General features: G+C 35.8%; 2 protein-coding genes across 5 annotated transcripts; both read left to right on the top strand.

The window, feature by feature from the left end:
* Positions 1-2576: 2576 nt before the first annotated feature.
* On the top strand, positions 2577-12564 carry LOC136225912 (glycerol-3-phosphate dehydrogenase [NAD(+)] 2, chloroplastic). 4 transcript variants are annotated; one of them, XM_066014075.1, is made up of 9 exons: positions 2581-2967; positions 3086-3222; positions 3921-4026; positions 4225-4426; positions 4507-4594; positions 5452-5599; positions 9442-9591; positions 10442-10591; positions 12170-12564. In XM_066014075.1, exons 1-9 carry the CDS (start codon positions 2698-2700, stop codon positions 12182-12184), a joined length of 1266 nt encoding a protein of 421 aa, XP_065870147.1. In that variant the 5' UTR covers positions 2581-2697; the 3' UTR covers positions 12185-12564. The 4 variants fall into 4 exon arrangements, 3 of the variants coding, with proteins under 3 accessions (XP_065870149.1, XP_065870147.1, XP_065870148.1); XR_010687376.1 differs by lacking the exon at positions 12170-12564 and having other exon boundaries at positions 2577-2967; positions 9423-9591; positions 10442-10581; XM_066014077.1 differs by lacking the exon at positions 9442-9591 and having other exon boundaries at positions 2578-2967.
* Positions 12565-12709: 145 nt separating this feature from the next.
* On the top strand, positions 12710-16082 carry LOC136225911 (pentatricopeptide repeat-containing protein At2g40720). The gene has a single exon (XM_066014074.1). It carries the CDS (start codon positions 13535-13537, stop codon positions 16043-16045), a length of 2511 nt encoding a protein of 836 aa, XP_065870146.1. The 5' UTR covers positions 12710-13534; the 3' UTR covers positions 16046-16082.
* The last annotated feature ends 831 nt before the right edge of the window (positions 16083-16913 follow it).

The raw sequence follows: 16913 nt of genomic DNA, 5'->3' as shown, positions 1-16913 counted from the left end.
GACACATGGACCCCTAAATGGCCCAAAGAATAAAGAAAATAATATAAGCATATATATATACATTCATTTAAAAATAATGATATACATATAACTTTAGAAAACCAAGTAAAAGATGCTACTCAATAGCTAAATATATAAATAATAATGAAAATGAAAGATACTAAATATATAGAAAATAATATAAACATGTAAAATAATAAACGAAATTCATTGTTAATAAGAAAATAAACTCTATATCCCAAAATGACTATTGTAATATATAGAAAATGACTTTCCCAAATATACATTAAACATTAAAATGACTCCTAATTATCCTCTAAATGTCTACTAATTAATTACCTCAAAAACCCAAATAAATAATATTTTAAAATAAGACCCAATATAACTTAAATGAAATGAGAAGAAAAATCTATATATATGTATATACTTTATTAAGTCTAATTAATTGAAAATAATATATAGACACATTAAATAAATATATGTACAAAGTATTTAAAAATAATTTAAAAGTATATATTACATAACTATACATATATATATAAAGGACCAAAAGCTTAAAAGTTAAGAAACAGGGACCAAAACAGCATTTTTTACATTCCAGCAGATTTACCGACGGAAAATCCGTCGGTAAACAGCATTTAGTGATAGAAATGGCAAATTACAGCAGCACTCCAATATTTTCCAGATTTATTCAAAAGTTTTAAATTAAATCTGATTCAATCGTTTTGGATTTCCGAACTACCAAAAATGGATCATAGTCGAAAACGGAAGTTCCTAAAACGATGTTTTTATTTTAAAACATTATTTGAAAATTTCTTTTTAAATTAAAAACTTATAATTACAACGTTTTCGATACCCGAACTACCTTTTTATCGGATCACAGTTCGTATTGGGATATCAAAACGAGGTTTTTTATTTTAACACAAAACCGAATTTTATTCAACACGAAACGAAAATTAAATAAATATGCTAATTAAATAAAACGTGACAAAATAAATGAATAACTAAATAAATGAAAACTATAACATAAAAATAAATAGAAGAAGAAGATAAATAAAATAAAATAAAATAAAGAGAGTCTAGTCTTCGGATAATACCTTAAATTAGGTATCTGACAGTCGAAGCCGATTGATTCCACGAACCACGATCTTCCGTTTTTTTATATTCTGTTAGTAAAAATTGAACTTTAGTAAATTTGAAATTTTTGAGAAAAAAAATATTTTTCTCAAAAAAATTCTCTCTCTCTCTAAAAATGTTTAGAGTGAGACAGGCTCCAAGAAAATCCTCCTCCTCTTTGCATTGGGATCCGTGCCCTTATATGGGGAAACGGATCCCGGAACTTTGGGCGACGCCCAAGTAAAATTGGGCGTCGCCCAAAGTCGTTGGGCGGCCGCCCAAGGCTTGTTGGGCGGCCGCCCAACACTAAGTTGGGCTACCGCCCAACACTAAGTTGGGCTACCGCCCAACATTGTTGGGCGAGCGCCCAACCAACGTTGGGCGCTCGCCCAACGCTCGTTGGGCGTTTGTCCGACGCGGTTGGACGCCCGCCCGACGACCCCCGAGGCGTGCCTCGCTCTGTCGGGCGCGCGCGCCCCGCGGCCGCCGAGCGCGCATTCCGCGCCGTCGGACGCTCACACGTTGCGGCCGCCGAATGCGCGCCCCGCGCTGTCGGGTGCGCACGCTCAGTGGCCAACGAGAGCGTGCCCCGCGCTATCAGACTCGGGCGTTGCTCGGACGTCGAGAACGTGCCACTCGTGGTTGGACGCATGCGTCCGACGGACGCCGAGCGCACGTCCTGTGCCGTCGAGCGGGCGTTCGACCATTGTCGACCGCGCGCCGGATGCCGCTAAGCACCCGCGCCATGCCGCTAAGCATACGCGAGCCACCTTACCGGCAACAGCGACCCGCCGTAATTTTCTTTCCTTATTATACGCTTGTTATTCTTTATATTTTTTTTTGTTTTTCAAAACTTTCGGAATCAATCGCTTAAACCGTCTTGTTTTCAGGTTTTCGTCACAGGTCCTCCGACTCAGTGTCTACAACGGTCATCGCATATCATAAATATACGAATTCGCAGAATTTGCAAATGTAGTTATGTGTTCAGAATGTAATCAATCTTCGCAGTTTGTGATCCGCGTACCGGGTTATCCAAAACTAACTTCAAATACAAATTTTTTAAATTTCTAACTTCAAAAACACAAAACTAACAAGTTCAAAGGGATTTATATATGTGAAATTAACATAACTTATATGAAAATGTTGGATCTTGGATTGATATATTAAAACGAAAGATTCCAATCTAACTTCAAGAAAGGAAGAGAGAGATAAAGAAGAAAGATAATTTGGCTAAATTGTTATATATATATGAAAGGTATTATGGGTAATTCATAATAAAACAGTCTAGATATGTAAATTGTTTTCAAATGAGTCTTAATATGTAAACTGACCTTTAATTTGGCCCAGTTTTGTAATTTCCCTTCAGAAATCCGTTAACTTTGTTTGGGCCAGAATCCGATGACACGTGGCCATGTTGCTATTGGGCCAAAGAACAAGTGAGACGATACTCATAGACGAGATAGATATGGCGGCAGGGATAGCGAGAATCACGCGCCCTCCTCCTCCTCCTTCTTCTACCTCCTCCCTTTCTTTCATTCTTTCTCAAAATTCGTCTTACTTCACTTCTCGACATACTAATCAATGGCAGTGCTGTTAGAAGCACCGCCATTTTTCAACGGCAACCATTCACTCTTTTCCTCCGCCAGAACCACTTCTATCAGTTGCTCTGCTTCATCCGTTCCTCCGAACATCCCGGATGATAAAATTACGGATCTCAATTCGCTGACTACGTATCCTGACCGTTCTCGTGATCGACGGAAAGTCGTTAGATTAGCCTGGGAGAAGCTCGTCCGTTGGTCCAATTTCTGGCGCTCTAGGAACAGGACTGATGTTCTCGAACGCACTAACAAGGTCTCTCGCTTTACTTTTCGTCGATTGAATTTATTATTTTGAATTTATTTTGTGCCCTAGAATCGGAGAAAGGTGTTTTGATTTGAAATTTTGTATGTGATGATTTATATCTTTGTAGGTAGTGGTGCTTGGGGGAGGATCCTTTGGTACTGCAATGGCTGCTCATGTTGCTAATAGAAAGGCTGATTTGGAGGTTCATATGCTTTTGCGTGATTCTGTAGTCTGTGAATCTATCAATGAAAACCACATTAATTGGTACTTTTCAGTTCTTACTTTCTCTGTATTAACTCGGGTTAAATGCAATATTGATCACTCAATCTGGTGTTTGTCTCAACATGGTGACTGTACTTTAATTTTTCTCAATAAAGTCATCCAACTTGTGTATTGCATTCATGATCAACGGAAGTTTGAATTTGCAAAACAAAAACAGTAGTTAACACCAAAACAAACATAAGTGCTGGAATTTCAGAGACACCAAATCCTAGTTATTGCATCCATGATCAACAGAAGTTTGCTAATTGGAATAGATTGCTAGTGAAATTTGCAAAATAAAAACAGTAGTTAATAAATTGTGAAATCGGAATACAAACAAGTGATGGAATTTCAGAGACACCAAATCCTTGTTATTACATCCATGATCAACACAAGTTTGCTGATTGGAATAAATTGTGAGTGAAATTTGCAGAACAAAAACAGTAGTTAACACCAAAACAAATATAGTAGTGAAATCCGAATACAAAGAAAAACACATTACTACATTTAATCCAGTAGTCCTTTTTATCTGAAGTGATTTTATTGAAACAAAAACCAAAGTGGGATGATTTTATTGATACAAATTGAAGTTCGGTGATCATTTTGAGACACACACCAAAATTCAGTGACCAACCCGTATTAACTCCCCTACTATTATTTACTTATAAGCTTCAGCGTTGGTATAACTTCCTTGCTACCAGCAAATACTTCTCGGAGTACAAGCTGCCGGATAATGTAATTGCCACCACTGATCCTAAAGCTGCTCTACTTGGTGCAGACTATTGCCTCCATGCTGTGCCTGTTCAGGTCTTCTGATTCTTCCTCTTTGTTTGTCTCATGCTATGTTGCACAAACACTCCTCTTTAGTAGCGTTTCTGTTTTTCGTGTCTGCGTACATATCAGTTCCCTTTCTGTTTCTGTTTGAAGGATATGTTTTAGAAATAAAGTTCCGATGTCTATATTATAATTCTGATTTGGGGATATATTTTTGAAACTTTATTGCAGTTCAGCTCATCATTGCTTGAAGGGATTGCAGAATTTGTTGATCCTGGCTTGCCTTTTATATCTCTTAGCAAAGGCTTAGAGCTTAATACATTAAGGGTGATGTCTCAAATTATTCCCCAGGCATTGAAGAATCCTCGCCAGCCTTTTGTTGCGCTATCTGGACCTTCTTTTGCACTGGAATTAATGAAAAAGTTGCCAACAGGTAATGTTTGCACTTTTGTAGTTCATTAATTTCTTCAGTCATTGAATGTTCCGTTTTTTCCATTTCCTTTATATCTGTAGCAATGGTGGTGGCATCTAAGGACAAAAAATTGGCAAATGCTGCTCAACAGCTACTAGCTTCTTCTCATTTAAGAATCAGCACTTCGAGGTATAACATGTGCATCAAGTCAATTACATTAGCTGATTACTTTGCTATTCGATAGATCCCGACTTTGTGATCGAGATTTGATCGTGACTCGGAATTCACATTTTATGAATCATGACTCATGATGATTCATCGTAAGATTCAATTCAAATTCATAATATTATAAAAAATAAAATATCTACCATGTTGAACTCAAAATATTATCAAATATTAGTGTGGGAATGCAATTTTAATGTTACAAAGAAATCATATCAACCTAGTACTTCAAATTCAAATCTAATGCAAATACAATCCTAATAAAACTAATTCACAAATCAGACTCTTTTTAATAACTTAGTGAAGAAGATGGAAGAAATCACAAATCATGTCAACTTGAGAATAATGGAATCCTAACTAGTTTGAGTTGATAACTTGGGGAATAACAATCAAACTAGAGGAGAGTCAGTTAGTAGTTAGTGGTGTTGAAGTTTTTGATGAATAGTGATAAAGATCTGGCTCGAAATAGAGCTGAATCGAATTGAATAGTAAGATTCTATGATAATTTAGATATGAACTATAGATTCGGCTCGAAATAAAGCTGAATCAAATCGAATTGTACAATTCGAATTGCTAAGATAAGATTCTAATAATAGTGCTTGGAATATATGGAACAATTTCTTTTGATAAAGTAGTATAATTATGTTAAGTGTGCAGTAATCCACATATGGCAATTAAATTGTTGCTTAGATTGCCATCTCATTTTTATATCTAATTTGGAGATCCCTTTCTTTTCACTTAACGGTTATATACATGGAAATTTGAGAAAAAATATGCAAAATACAGGTGAATATGCTCACTTTGTAACCTCTGATAAAATTCAGTGATGTCACAGGAGTGGAAATTGCGGGTGCATTGAAAAATGTGCTTGCCATTGCAGCTGGAATTGTGGAAGGAATGAATCTCGGTAATAATTCTATGGCTGCTCTTGTTGCACAGGGTTGCTCGGAGATCCGATGGCTTGCTACGAAGGTGTTGTACCTCTTATTTTTTGTTTAGCCAGTTTTTTCTACATCCTGAGCAGACATAATTTACTCTTTATTTTAAGAAAACTTGAGATCGTATTACATGGATCATGAATGCAAAAGCTGTTTATTAATGATAGTTCTAAAATGCTGTCAAACATGGCTATTAATAGCGACACCATGGCACGCCTTTGGCACATGGCGCACAAGGCTCTAGGCCTAGCACCACAGGCGCTATCACTCTGGCATGCGTTAAGTGCGCTTTTTGTGCCTAGACATGTTGATAGAAGGCGCGCCATGGCATGCCTATGTGGAAAGATGGTTCTGAAAGAGTTAAATAGGGTTCGGAAAGAGTTAAATACGGTTTAAAAAAGTTAAATATAGGTTTAGTACTCAACATTAGATTAAAGACACATCTAGTGTCTAAAATAACAAAGAATTTTAAGACATACACAAAAGCAATGTTACAAAATTACAACGAAAAAAAGCAATAATGCATAGCAGTGAAAAAAAAAGAAGAGAAAGAAGAAACACCACTTACCACACTTTGAGTGATACATTTGAGACTTGATGAGAGTTAGCTATTTAGTTAAGTTAGGATTTAGTATTTACTTGAACAATTAAATTGTAGATTTAGAATATGGAGTTTATTGCATGTTAGAATTTATTTATAATGAAGAATATTGTCATGATTTAATATTCATAACATTTTTATTTTAGTTTTATAGTTCTATAATTTCTTTTAAGTACGGCTTGTGTCGCTTTGGCGTGCGCTATACGTCATGTCATGCGTCAAGGCTCCAGGACTCTAAACGCCTAAGTGCGCCATGTACATTTAATAACTATGATGTCAAAGGTTGTGTCCAAGAACATTTATTTCAGAAAGTGTGGAAGATAGACTTTACTTATGGTTTACAAGTGCTAAATTATTGTAGCTTACTTATTTTGTAACTTACTATCATTAATCACAAAGATGACATCATTTTTTATGATCCATCAAGTGAAAGCACAGGCCAATTTACTCTATAAAGTCGAAAAAAACTCAACTCAGTTCATACTTAGTGAAACTCAATTCAGTCCATAAAGTTGGTGTCAGTGGCTCAGACTCGGAATGATTTGGCACTACTATATATCTGGCAGGATATTAGGAGGAGTTCTGTATTGCATGGAGGCACCCCTCCTTGAAGGGGAACTGCAAGACGGGACTGATGATCCCTTGCTCTGACCAACGATCGAGAAAGTTGGCATGAATGTGGGTGTCGGTGGCTCAGATGACCCCAGAAGCTGCAGAAACAGGGAAACTAAATCCCAAGCTATTAATATTATCAATGGCAATGTGATGCATCATCTTCTTCACAACTCGTCAAAGAGAAAGAGAAAGACGGGACTGTGAGTGAGAAAGACGGTGTCTGTGGCTCAGACGAAGCTGCAGAAACAGGGAAACTAAATCCCAAGCTATTACCGATGGCAATATTAGTCTGATGCCTCATCTTCTTCTTCACTACTCGTCAAAGAGAAAGACGGGGCTGTGAGCGAGAAAGTTGGTGTCAGTGGCTCAAAAGAAGTTGCAAAAACCAAGCTATTATCAGGTAACATTGGTTTTGCAATGGAAGTTGTAGGCGGAGGAATCTTCTGTTCCGAAGCAGAATCCTGTACCATAATTAGTCAGGATTAAAACTTGAGCACAAACAAATTCTAAAAGATGCTATGCATGAATAATACTCCCTCCATTCCTTTTTATAAGTCATTAACTTGCTAGAATGACTTACAAAAAGGAATGGAGAGAGTATCATTTATGCATAGCATCTTTTAGAATTTGTTTGTACTAAAGTTTGATCCTGACTAATTATGGTACAGTGCAAAACCAATGTTACCGGATAATACCTTGGTTTCTGCAGCTTTTTCTGAGCCACTGACACTAACTTTCTGGCTCACAGTCCCGTCTTTCTCTTCGACGAGTAGTGAAGAAGAAGATGAGGCATCAGGCAGTGATATTGCCATTGGTAATTGCTTGGGATTTAGTTTTCCTGTTTCTGCAGCTTCGTCTGAGCCACAGACACCACCTTTCTCACTCACAGTCCCGTCTTTCTCTTTCTCTTCGACGAGTTGTGAAGAAGATGATGCATCAGACACTGATATTGTCATTGATAATATTAATAGCTTGGGATTTAGTTTCCCTGTTTCTGCATCTTGTGGGGTCGTCTGAGCCACCCACATTCATGCCAACTTTCTCGATCGGGTCACAGCGAGGGATCATCAGTCCCATCTTGCAGTTTCCTTTCGACGAGCAGTGCCTCCATACAATAGAGGATTCCTGCCAGATATAGTAGTGCCAAATCATTCTTGTGATAGTAGCTTGGAATTTAGTTTTCCTGTTTTTGCAGCTGTTCTGAGTCTGAGCCACCGACACCAACTTTATAGACTAAATTGAGTTTCACTAAGTATATTTCTTAGTGAAATTTGGCTAATAATTTGATGAGGTCTGGTGATATATTTCTTTTTTCCAACTTTAAGGAACCAATTGAGAGTTATAGGGAAAATTGTATATAATTGCATGAACTACCATGTCTGCTCTGGATTTTTGTCATTTTATTTCTTGCTGCTAAAAAAGGAAAACTAATCAACAACGTTATCTGAATTTCTTATTCCACTTCATTTTGCATCTCTGTTATATATAAAAAAAAAAGTCTATCTGGAGCGCTCAAAGAAGTTGAGAATCTATTTTAATTTTTCCCACTTAGACCCTTGGCCGTTTTTTGACTGCTTAGGTAGTACTTAGGCGGCCTGAAGGGCGCTTAGATGTCGCCTGAGCGGCAGTCAAAACAAAAAACAAAAACATTTTTTTTTCTTTACTATAATTCATTTTTGAACATTGTCGCATGGTTTTGGGTAAATTGTGTTTTTATTTTCAAATAATTTTTGATTAATTATGTTCTCTATTTATTTCCATGATATTGTTTAACACTTTAAGGACATTGTTTCATAATTTTTAGAGAATTATATTACTTATGCACATTATATTATATTATATTTGTTTGAGTTGTTTCAATAATATTATTGTTTAAATGTTGTTGTTGGCGTATTTTTGAGGATATATGTCACAAATATACATGTTTTTCTATATTAAAATTATTTTATATTAGGGTAAATAATTTATTAGTCCCCATTTTTACCCATCACACTGTTTAGTCCCCCTATTTTGAAAAACACATTTTAATGTCTCTATCTTTTATCAATATTAACTCTTTGGTTCTTTTGTCTATTTTTTTTAGATTTTTAACTGAACATATCTTAACTTTGAGGATAGCCATATTACAATACAAAATGATCACGTTACTCTGTTATTTTCTATCTGTTTATGCCAAATATAACGGTTAAAAATCTAAAAAAAAAGACAGAATGACCAAATGGTTAATAATGACAAAGGATAGGGACCTTATAACGTGTTTTTCAAAATAGTGGAGCTAAACAGTGTGTTGCGTAAAAAGGAGGGGACTAATAATTTATTTATCCTTTATATTATTATTTTTACATGCTTAACACATGTTTTTCTTATTGTATTCATATAATAATTTATATATTAATAAATAAAAAATATAAATCCGATTAATTTTCTTACTAATCCTAATTAATTCTCGAGGGCCCTATCCACCGACTAGCACCTACGGTTTTTTAGAACCTTAAGAGAATTTAAAATCCTCAATTCATGCCTTTTCCTTTGCTGATTATCATTTTCTTACAATTCCATAATTGTCTACTTGTTTTTATTGATAATGATCCACTATACGTTTGTAACATCCGTTTTCTTTTTTCTTCTAATATTTTGTTAGTTCCTTTTGATTTTTGAAGATGGGTGCCAAGCCTGCAACAATTACTGGTCTTTCAGGAACAGGAGATATCATGCTTACATGTTTTGTTAATCTATCAAGAAATAAAACAGTTGGTATGCGTCTTGGTTCGGGAGAGAAGCTGGATGACATACTGGCTTCAATGAATCAGGTGGTTGAAAACATCTGCATAATTGATTGATACTAGGAAGCACTGACACTTCTAGGAAGTTCACATACGAGTGTCGGACACTCCGAACACTCTGGGGATACTCGGGGACATGCACACGAACTCCAAAATAAGCGTTCCCTTTTTTTCTTTTATTTTTTAATGGAGACACTCCGGGGACACTTCTAGGAGGTTCACGTATGAGTGTTGGACACTCCGACACATCTAGGAGGTTCATGTCGGAGTGTCGGAAATTCCGGGGATATGCACTGACACTCCAAAATAAGTATCCCCTCTTTTTCTTTTCTTTTTTAACATGGACACTCTGGGGACACTTCTAGAAGGTTCACGTATGAGTGTTAGACACTAACATTTCTAGGAGGTTCACGCACCTGACACTCCAAAATAAGTGTTCCCTCTTTTTATTTATTTTTTAATGGGGACTCTTCATGGACACTTTGGGGACACGGTTTCTAAGTTAATTAAGTAGAATATGAGGATATTTTTAATAATTTTGCAAAAAAGAGAGGTTGGTATATACAAAAATAAAACAAAATCCTAATAAAAAAAGAAATATTAAAAGCTAATGAAAGGAATATAGCAGCCACTCCTCTTTTGGTAGTTTAAAGTATTAAATGTTTCTTTTTGTTGAATTAATGATTTATTATGGTTGTTATTTATAGTTAATGATATATATATAAATTTGGCCTGACCATATCTGTGTCTCATATTTTTTTAGAATGCTGTTTGCCGCACCTGCACCTGCATCCGCACCAGTGTCGTTGCTTCCTAGAATTGATACTTTTTGCTGGCCAATTTTGTCTTATCTATATGGTTGTGTTATGCAATGTAGGTAGCAGAAGGTGTCTCCACTGCAGGGGCTGTGATTGCATTAGCCCAGAAATATAATGTTAAGATGCCAGTTTTAACAGCAGTGGCTCGGATCATAGACAATGAGCTAACCCCAAAAAAGGCTGTTCTTGAATTGATGAGACTCCCGCAGGTCAATTAAAATTTTCACTTTTGTTTTTGAAGTTGTTGAATGGCTGTCTGAGTCGTAATTGTCAAATCGAGATTCGATTCATCGAAATTCTCATTTTGTGAATCATATCTCGTGAATCGAATCGAATTGGTAAGATTAAGTTCAAATTCATAATATTATAAAAAATAAAATATTGGCTTAATATATCTTTAGTCCTTTGTACTTGCCAAAAAAGGTCAATTGCCCCTTGTACTTCGAAAAAGTTTTATTTACCCCTTAAATTTGTTTAAGGTGACCTGTTGACTCTCTGAAAGGTACCTAATAGCCTCCCGAACTTTCTTAAAGTGATCTATTTGCCCCTGGACTTCTTCGGTGTACATATTTCAACTTTTACTCTGCCACATGGATTTTTGGGGGTTAATAGGTCACTTGAAACAAATCCAGAGGGTAAATAGAACATTTTAAGAGTATAGGAGGGCAATTGATATTTTTAAATAAGTACAAGAGATTAGGGATGCATTAAGCTTAAAATATTTACCATGTTGAACTTAAAACATTATTAAATATTAGCTAGAAATGCAATTTTAATGTAAAAAAGAAATCAGATTAACCAAGTACTTAAAATTCAAATCTAATGCAAATGCAATGGTAATAAAACTAATTAAAAAACAGGACTTTGTTTAATAACTTAGTGGAGATGAAGAGTTGAATTTGTGACTTTTTTTTTTTTTTGCCTTCGTTATCAACATGATAATGATGGAACAGAACTAGTTTGAGTTGATAACTTGATAAATGACAATTAGACTAGAGAAGAGTGAGTCTAGTAGTAATTAGTGTTGTTAAAGATTTTGATGAACAATGATGAAGATCCGGCTCGAAATAGAGCCGAATCAAATCATGATTCGAATTGCAAACCGTAAAATTTTGTTATAATTTAGCTTCGTCCTATAGATCTGGCTCGAAATAGAGCTGAATCGAATCGTACTATTCGAATCCTAAAATTATAATAACAGTGCTTAAATTTCAAATTTAATGCAAATACAATCCTAATAAAACTAATTTAAAAATCGGACTCGGTTTGATAACTTAGTGGAGATGGAGAGTTTGAGTTTCTGACTCATATTTTTGCCTTGTTGTCAACTTGATAATGATGGAATGGAACTAGTTTGAGTTGATAACTAGAGGAGAGTGAGTTTAGTAGTTAGTGTTGTTGAAGTTTTTGGTGAACGGTGATGAAGTTAATTTGCTTCTGGTCATCTATTGTTGCACCACGAGAGAGAGCATATTTCCTGAATTGGTGGAATCAGCCGACTCGACTGATTCACCACCAATTCCAACAATTCACATCCGATTATGTTATAATTTAGATGTGCCTTATAGATCCGGTTCGGAATAGAGCTGATTCATAGAGCTGAATCGTACTATTTGAATCGCGAATAGTAAGATTTTGTTATAATTTAGCTTTACCCTATATATCAGGCTCGAAACAGCATTGAATCAGGCTCGAAACAGCATTGAATCAAATCAAATGGTAGGATTCGAATCGCGAATCGCACCATTATGATAACTATGGTCTGAGCTATAACTGTTATGTTTCAGGTGGAAGAAGTGTAACAAATTGGAAGTATTCTGATCCAACTTTGGTCTGGAGATCAATTTTGTTCTTCGTAAATTGTGCTGCATCTCCTGGACAAAGCTTAAACTACAGACGGAAGATGCCAACTTAGTTGGGATGTTCGGGGTCTCCTTTCCCATTCCAGCTTCCATCTTAAATTAAAAAAAAAGAACTTAAACTACCGACGAAACCATTTTCGATAGAATCTCATTCAAATAATCCTACAAAAATTGCAGCATGCTGATTCGAAGAAATCGATCCATTTCATTTTTTAGATGTTTTGGCTTCAACCTAATGCCTGAATTTGGTTCTTCTGAAATTCTCTCAAATTGTAAATGATTGGAAAAATAAATAAGCTGATTAAAATCCATTTCATTAATGTTTTACACTATGTTCTCTGTGGCTAGGGCTGTATAAAATGAGCTGAGCCCCTAATAAGCGGCTCAACGTTTAGTTTGATAAAAGCTCGACCGTGTTTGACTCGATTTATAAACGTGCAGAGTTTGAGCACTATGAAACTCGGCTCAAAAGCTTGCGAGCGTGCTCGGTTTTAGGTTCATGAAGTTTGATTATAATGTTTATGAACGCATTCGAGAGCAAACTTGATTTGAGTTTTTTTAATAATAATATGTGGTTTTTTGTTACAGAAATTTCAAATGAATATACTTAATGAGTTTTTTTGCAATTAAGTTAACAAATTGCTCGCGAGCAAAGTTCGTGAACAACCTATTGGCACTACCAATTTGTGAAACTCGGCTTGAAAGCTCGCGAATGCTCATGAACATACTCTTTAGCAAACTTGATTAGATTTTTTTTTTAATAGTAGTATTTCTATAACAGTGGAAATGTAAAACACCGTAGTATAACTATATGGTTTTGTGTTACAGAAATTTCAAATGAACATAATTAATGAGTTTTTCACAGGTTAGTTAACAAGTTGCTTGCGAGTAAAGTTTGTGAATAAGCTCGTGAGTAACTACAAGATAAGGTTGGTTCTATAGAAATGATGAGACTTTAATATTATTTAATACGTAAAACACTAAAAGAAACATGGATTTAGTAGTTATATTGTACGGAAACGCAAACTGAAACGACATTGGAAAATGTTATTTCTAAAAAAAAATGTAACTAGGAAACGCTAAGTGAAACGGAACATGGACACGAAACACCAAAACGTTAATGAAAAAGAGTTTTTATCATAGTTTAGCACCCATAGATCACCATAAACACCCCTGAAACTGGATCAGTCACTGGTTTTAGTCTCTTTACATGAACTTCCCAACTTTCCTAATCATGTTCTTATAAAATTCTAAGCTTTACTCATTAAATTTTGGGTAAAAAATGTAGACATGTATTCCAAGATCTCATTGCTAAATTCTGAAATCAAATCTTTAATCCTAAAAGGAAATCTCATAAAAGCCTTACAATTATATTCCAGAAGTCCTCTCAACGTCTCCAGATTCAGCTACCCTTCTCTCCTCAAGGTCTGCGCATCTCTTTCAAATCTTCACTATGGAAAAACAATTCATTCAACAATCATCACTACCGGATTACACTCTGATCATTACATTGCTGCTTCACTTCTTAACATGTATGTCAAATGTGGCTCACTGAAAGATGCAGTCCAAGTGTTTGATAAATTTCCTGACCGAGAACTCGCCATTTGGAACTCTATGATCGACGGGTATTTCCGATTTGGGTATTTCAAAGAGGGGTTTGAACAATTTCATCGTATGCAATCATTAGGTATAAGTCCTGATGCTTTCTCATTGTGTATCTTATTATCTGTGAGAATTGGGGATTTAGGGAAGGAAATCCATGGTTATGCAGTTAGAAATATGTTAAACAGTGACTCTTTTTTGAGTACTGCTTTAATTGATGCTTATTTTAGTTGTTACAGACCTAGAGATGCTTGCTGTTTTTTTGAAGAATTGAAAGATAAAAGCAACGTTGTGGTGTGGAATGTGATGATTCGAGGGTTTTCGGAGACCGGATTGTGCGAAAACAGCTTGAAATCGTTTTCGTTAGCTAAGGCAGCTGATGTTAAACTTGTTTCAGCTTCATTTACTAGTACTTTAAGTGCTTGTTGTCAAATTGAATCTGTGAGTTTTGGTAAGCAGGTTCATTGTGATGTGATTAAGGTCGGGTTCGAGGATGATTCGTATGTCCGTACTTCGCTTCTTACCATGTATGCGAAGAGTCAATTGATTGAAGATGCTGAAAGGGTTTTTAACAATGTAGCTGATAAGAAAATTGAGGTGTGGAATGCGATGATTTCAGCTTATTTCGGTAATGGATGCCCGTATGATGCTTTAAAAATCTATAATCAAATGCGGTTGTGTGAGATTCTGCCTGATTCGTTTACTGTCTCGAATGTTTTATCATCTGTTAGTGCAGTTGAAGCTTATGATTTCGGGAGATTAGTTCATACAGAGTTAGTGAAAAGACCTATACCGGGTACTATTACCGTGCAAAGTGCATTGTTAACAATGTACTCGAAATGTGGGAACGATAGAGATGCTTATTCGATATTCAGTACAATGAAAGAAAGGGATGTGGTTGCGTGGAGCTCAATGATATCGGGTTTTTGCCGGAATGGGAAGTATAAGGAAGCAATAGAAATTTTCAGATCAATGGAAGGTACTGATGTGAAACCGGATTCTGATATTATGACAGTTAGTATTAATGCCTGTGCAGGACTCGAAGATGCCGATTTAGGCTGCATGATGCACGGAGTTGTTATTAAAAGTGGACTGGAATTCGATTCATTCGTTGCGAGTTCCTTAATAGATATGTACTCCAAATATGGTTTTCCAGACAGGTCTGAAGCTGTATTTTCTACAATGCACCCCAAAAATCTTGTAGCTTGGAATTCTATGATATCTTGCTACTCCCGGAACAGCCTCCCGGAGATGTCAATTGGTCTCTTTTCCGAAATGACACAACACGGGTTATATCCGGATTCTGTTTCCATTACTAGTGTCCTTGTTGCTATTGCTTCAGCTTCCGTCCTGTTGAAAGGAAAAAGCATACATGGCTACTTGGTAAGACACTCACCAACACTTCAGAATCTATTCGATCTGCAAGTGTCGAATACGTTAATCGACATGTATATAAAATGCGGATTACTGAAATACGCTGAGTATATTTTCCGAAACATGTCTGAGAAAAACTTGGTGACATGGAATTCAATGATTTCGGGCTACGGATCTCATGGAGAATGCCCGAAAGCAATGAGATTATTCGATGAGATGACAAGTTGCGAAATAACACCAGACGGAGCTACATTCCTGTGTCTTCTATCATCTTGCAACCATTCCGGTTTTGTCGACAAAGGTTTGAATCTTTTCCAATTGATGAAAAGGAGATATAAAATTGAGCCAAAGATGGAGCATTATGTGAACATTGTTGATCTTTTCGGGCGAGCCGGTCTAGTGAACGATGCTTATACTTTTGTGGAAGAAATGCCAATTGAACCTGGCAGGAGTATCTGGTTATCTTTGTTATGTTCTTGCAGGACTCATCAGAATGTAGAGCTTGGCGAAATGGTTGCGGATAAGTTGTTGCGGATCGAGCCGAGCAAAGGGGGCAACTATGTTCAACTGATGAATCTTTATGGAGAATCTGAAATGTGGGAGAAAGCAGGAAAATTGAGAGCATGTATGAAAGAAAAAGGAGTGAAAAAGACACCTGGATTCAGTTGGATTGAAGTAAGTAATAAGGTTGATGTTTTTTTTTCTGGGGATTGTTCTTCCCCAAGAACAACTGAGATTTATCAGGCTTTGAATAGTCTCAGAAAAAACATGATTAAGAAAGGAGAAATCTATGAGATTGTTGAGGAATTTGTTATGAACTTTTAGTAGACAAGTTTTGCTATAAAATAGAGATTTTTTTAGACTTTGTTGCTTTGTTATAGAGGTGCAAATTGTCGTGTTCGTGTCGTATCAATTTCGGGTTAGTATTAAAATGAATAAACTCTAATCCAACCCAAAAACTTTTGTGTCAACACCGGGTTAGTGTCGATTTTGTGTCGTGTTTTCAGGTCATATGTAATTATATAAGCCTAATACATCACTAATTCACTAAAGTTGTCCATAAAAGTAGATTGACTTCCTAAACTTTGCAAGTGTCTCACCAGCTTCTTGAACTTGATTATTTCGTATCACCAACTCCTTAAACTTGTCTATAAAAGTAAATTAGCTCCTGAACTTTATAAATATCTCACCAACTTCCTAAACTTGCTTATTCCTTAACAACTAAATTCAAAAACCATAATATTAACTCTCAATCCTCATTCATTCGATCTCTCAAATTTGCAACACTAACTCTTGTAATAGGTTGAAAGGTAGGAGAAGAGAAAAAATTACTTCTCGAATAGATGAGGATGTATTTTTAGAATTTAGATTTAATAGATTTTTGTATTTAGTTATTAGGGAATAAGCAAGTCTAGGGAGTTGATGAAATACTTATAAAGTTTAGGGAGTTAATGTACCTTTATGGACAAGTTCAGGAAGTTGGTGAGACGAAATAACCAAGTTCAAAGAGCTGGTGAGACACTTGCAAATTTTAGGAAGTCAATCTACTTGTACGGACAAGTCCAGGGAGCTGATGATGTATTAGGCCAATTATATACCATGTACGTGTGTTAATAGTGACTTTTAAAAATGTAGGAGTACATGACACTATTTTTAAATATTTTATGTCATTTTTTGATTTATATGTTAACAA

The sequence above is a fragment of the Euphorbia lathyris genome, chromosome 4, assembly GCF_963576675.1.
Source record: "Euphorbia lathyris chromosome 4, ddEupLath1.1, whole genome shotgun sequence".
Lineage (NCBI taxonomy): Eukaryota > Viridiplantae > Streptophyta > Magnoliopsida > Malpighiales > Euphorbiaceae > Euphorbia > Euphorbia lathyris.
This window is presented reverse-complemented; position numbering and strand designations above follow the sequence as displayed.

Coding starts and splice junctions, on each gene's coding strand:
- LOC136225911 (XM_066014074.1), top strand. CDS start 13,535: ATGTATTCCAAGATCTCATTGCTAAATTCTGAAATCAAATCTTTAATC.
- LOC136225912 (XM_066014075.1), top strand. CDS start 2,698: ATGGCAGTGCTGTTAGAAGCACCGCCATTTTTCAACGGCAACCATTCA. Junction 2,968..3,085: donor TTCTCGAACGCACTAACAAG/GTCTCTCGCTTT, acceptor ATATCTTTGTAG/GTAGTGGTGCTTGGGGGAGG. Junction 3,223..3,920: donor AATGAAAACCACATTAATTG/GTACTTTTCAGT, acceptor CCTTGCTACCAG/CAAATACTTCTCGGAGTACA.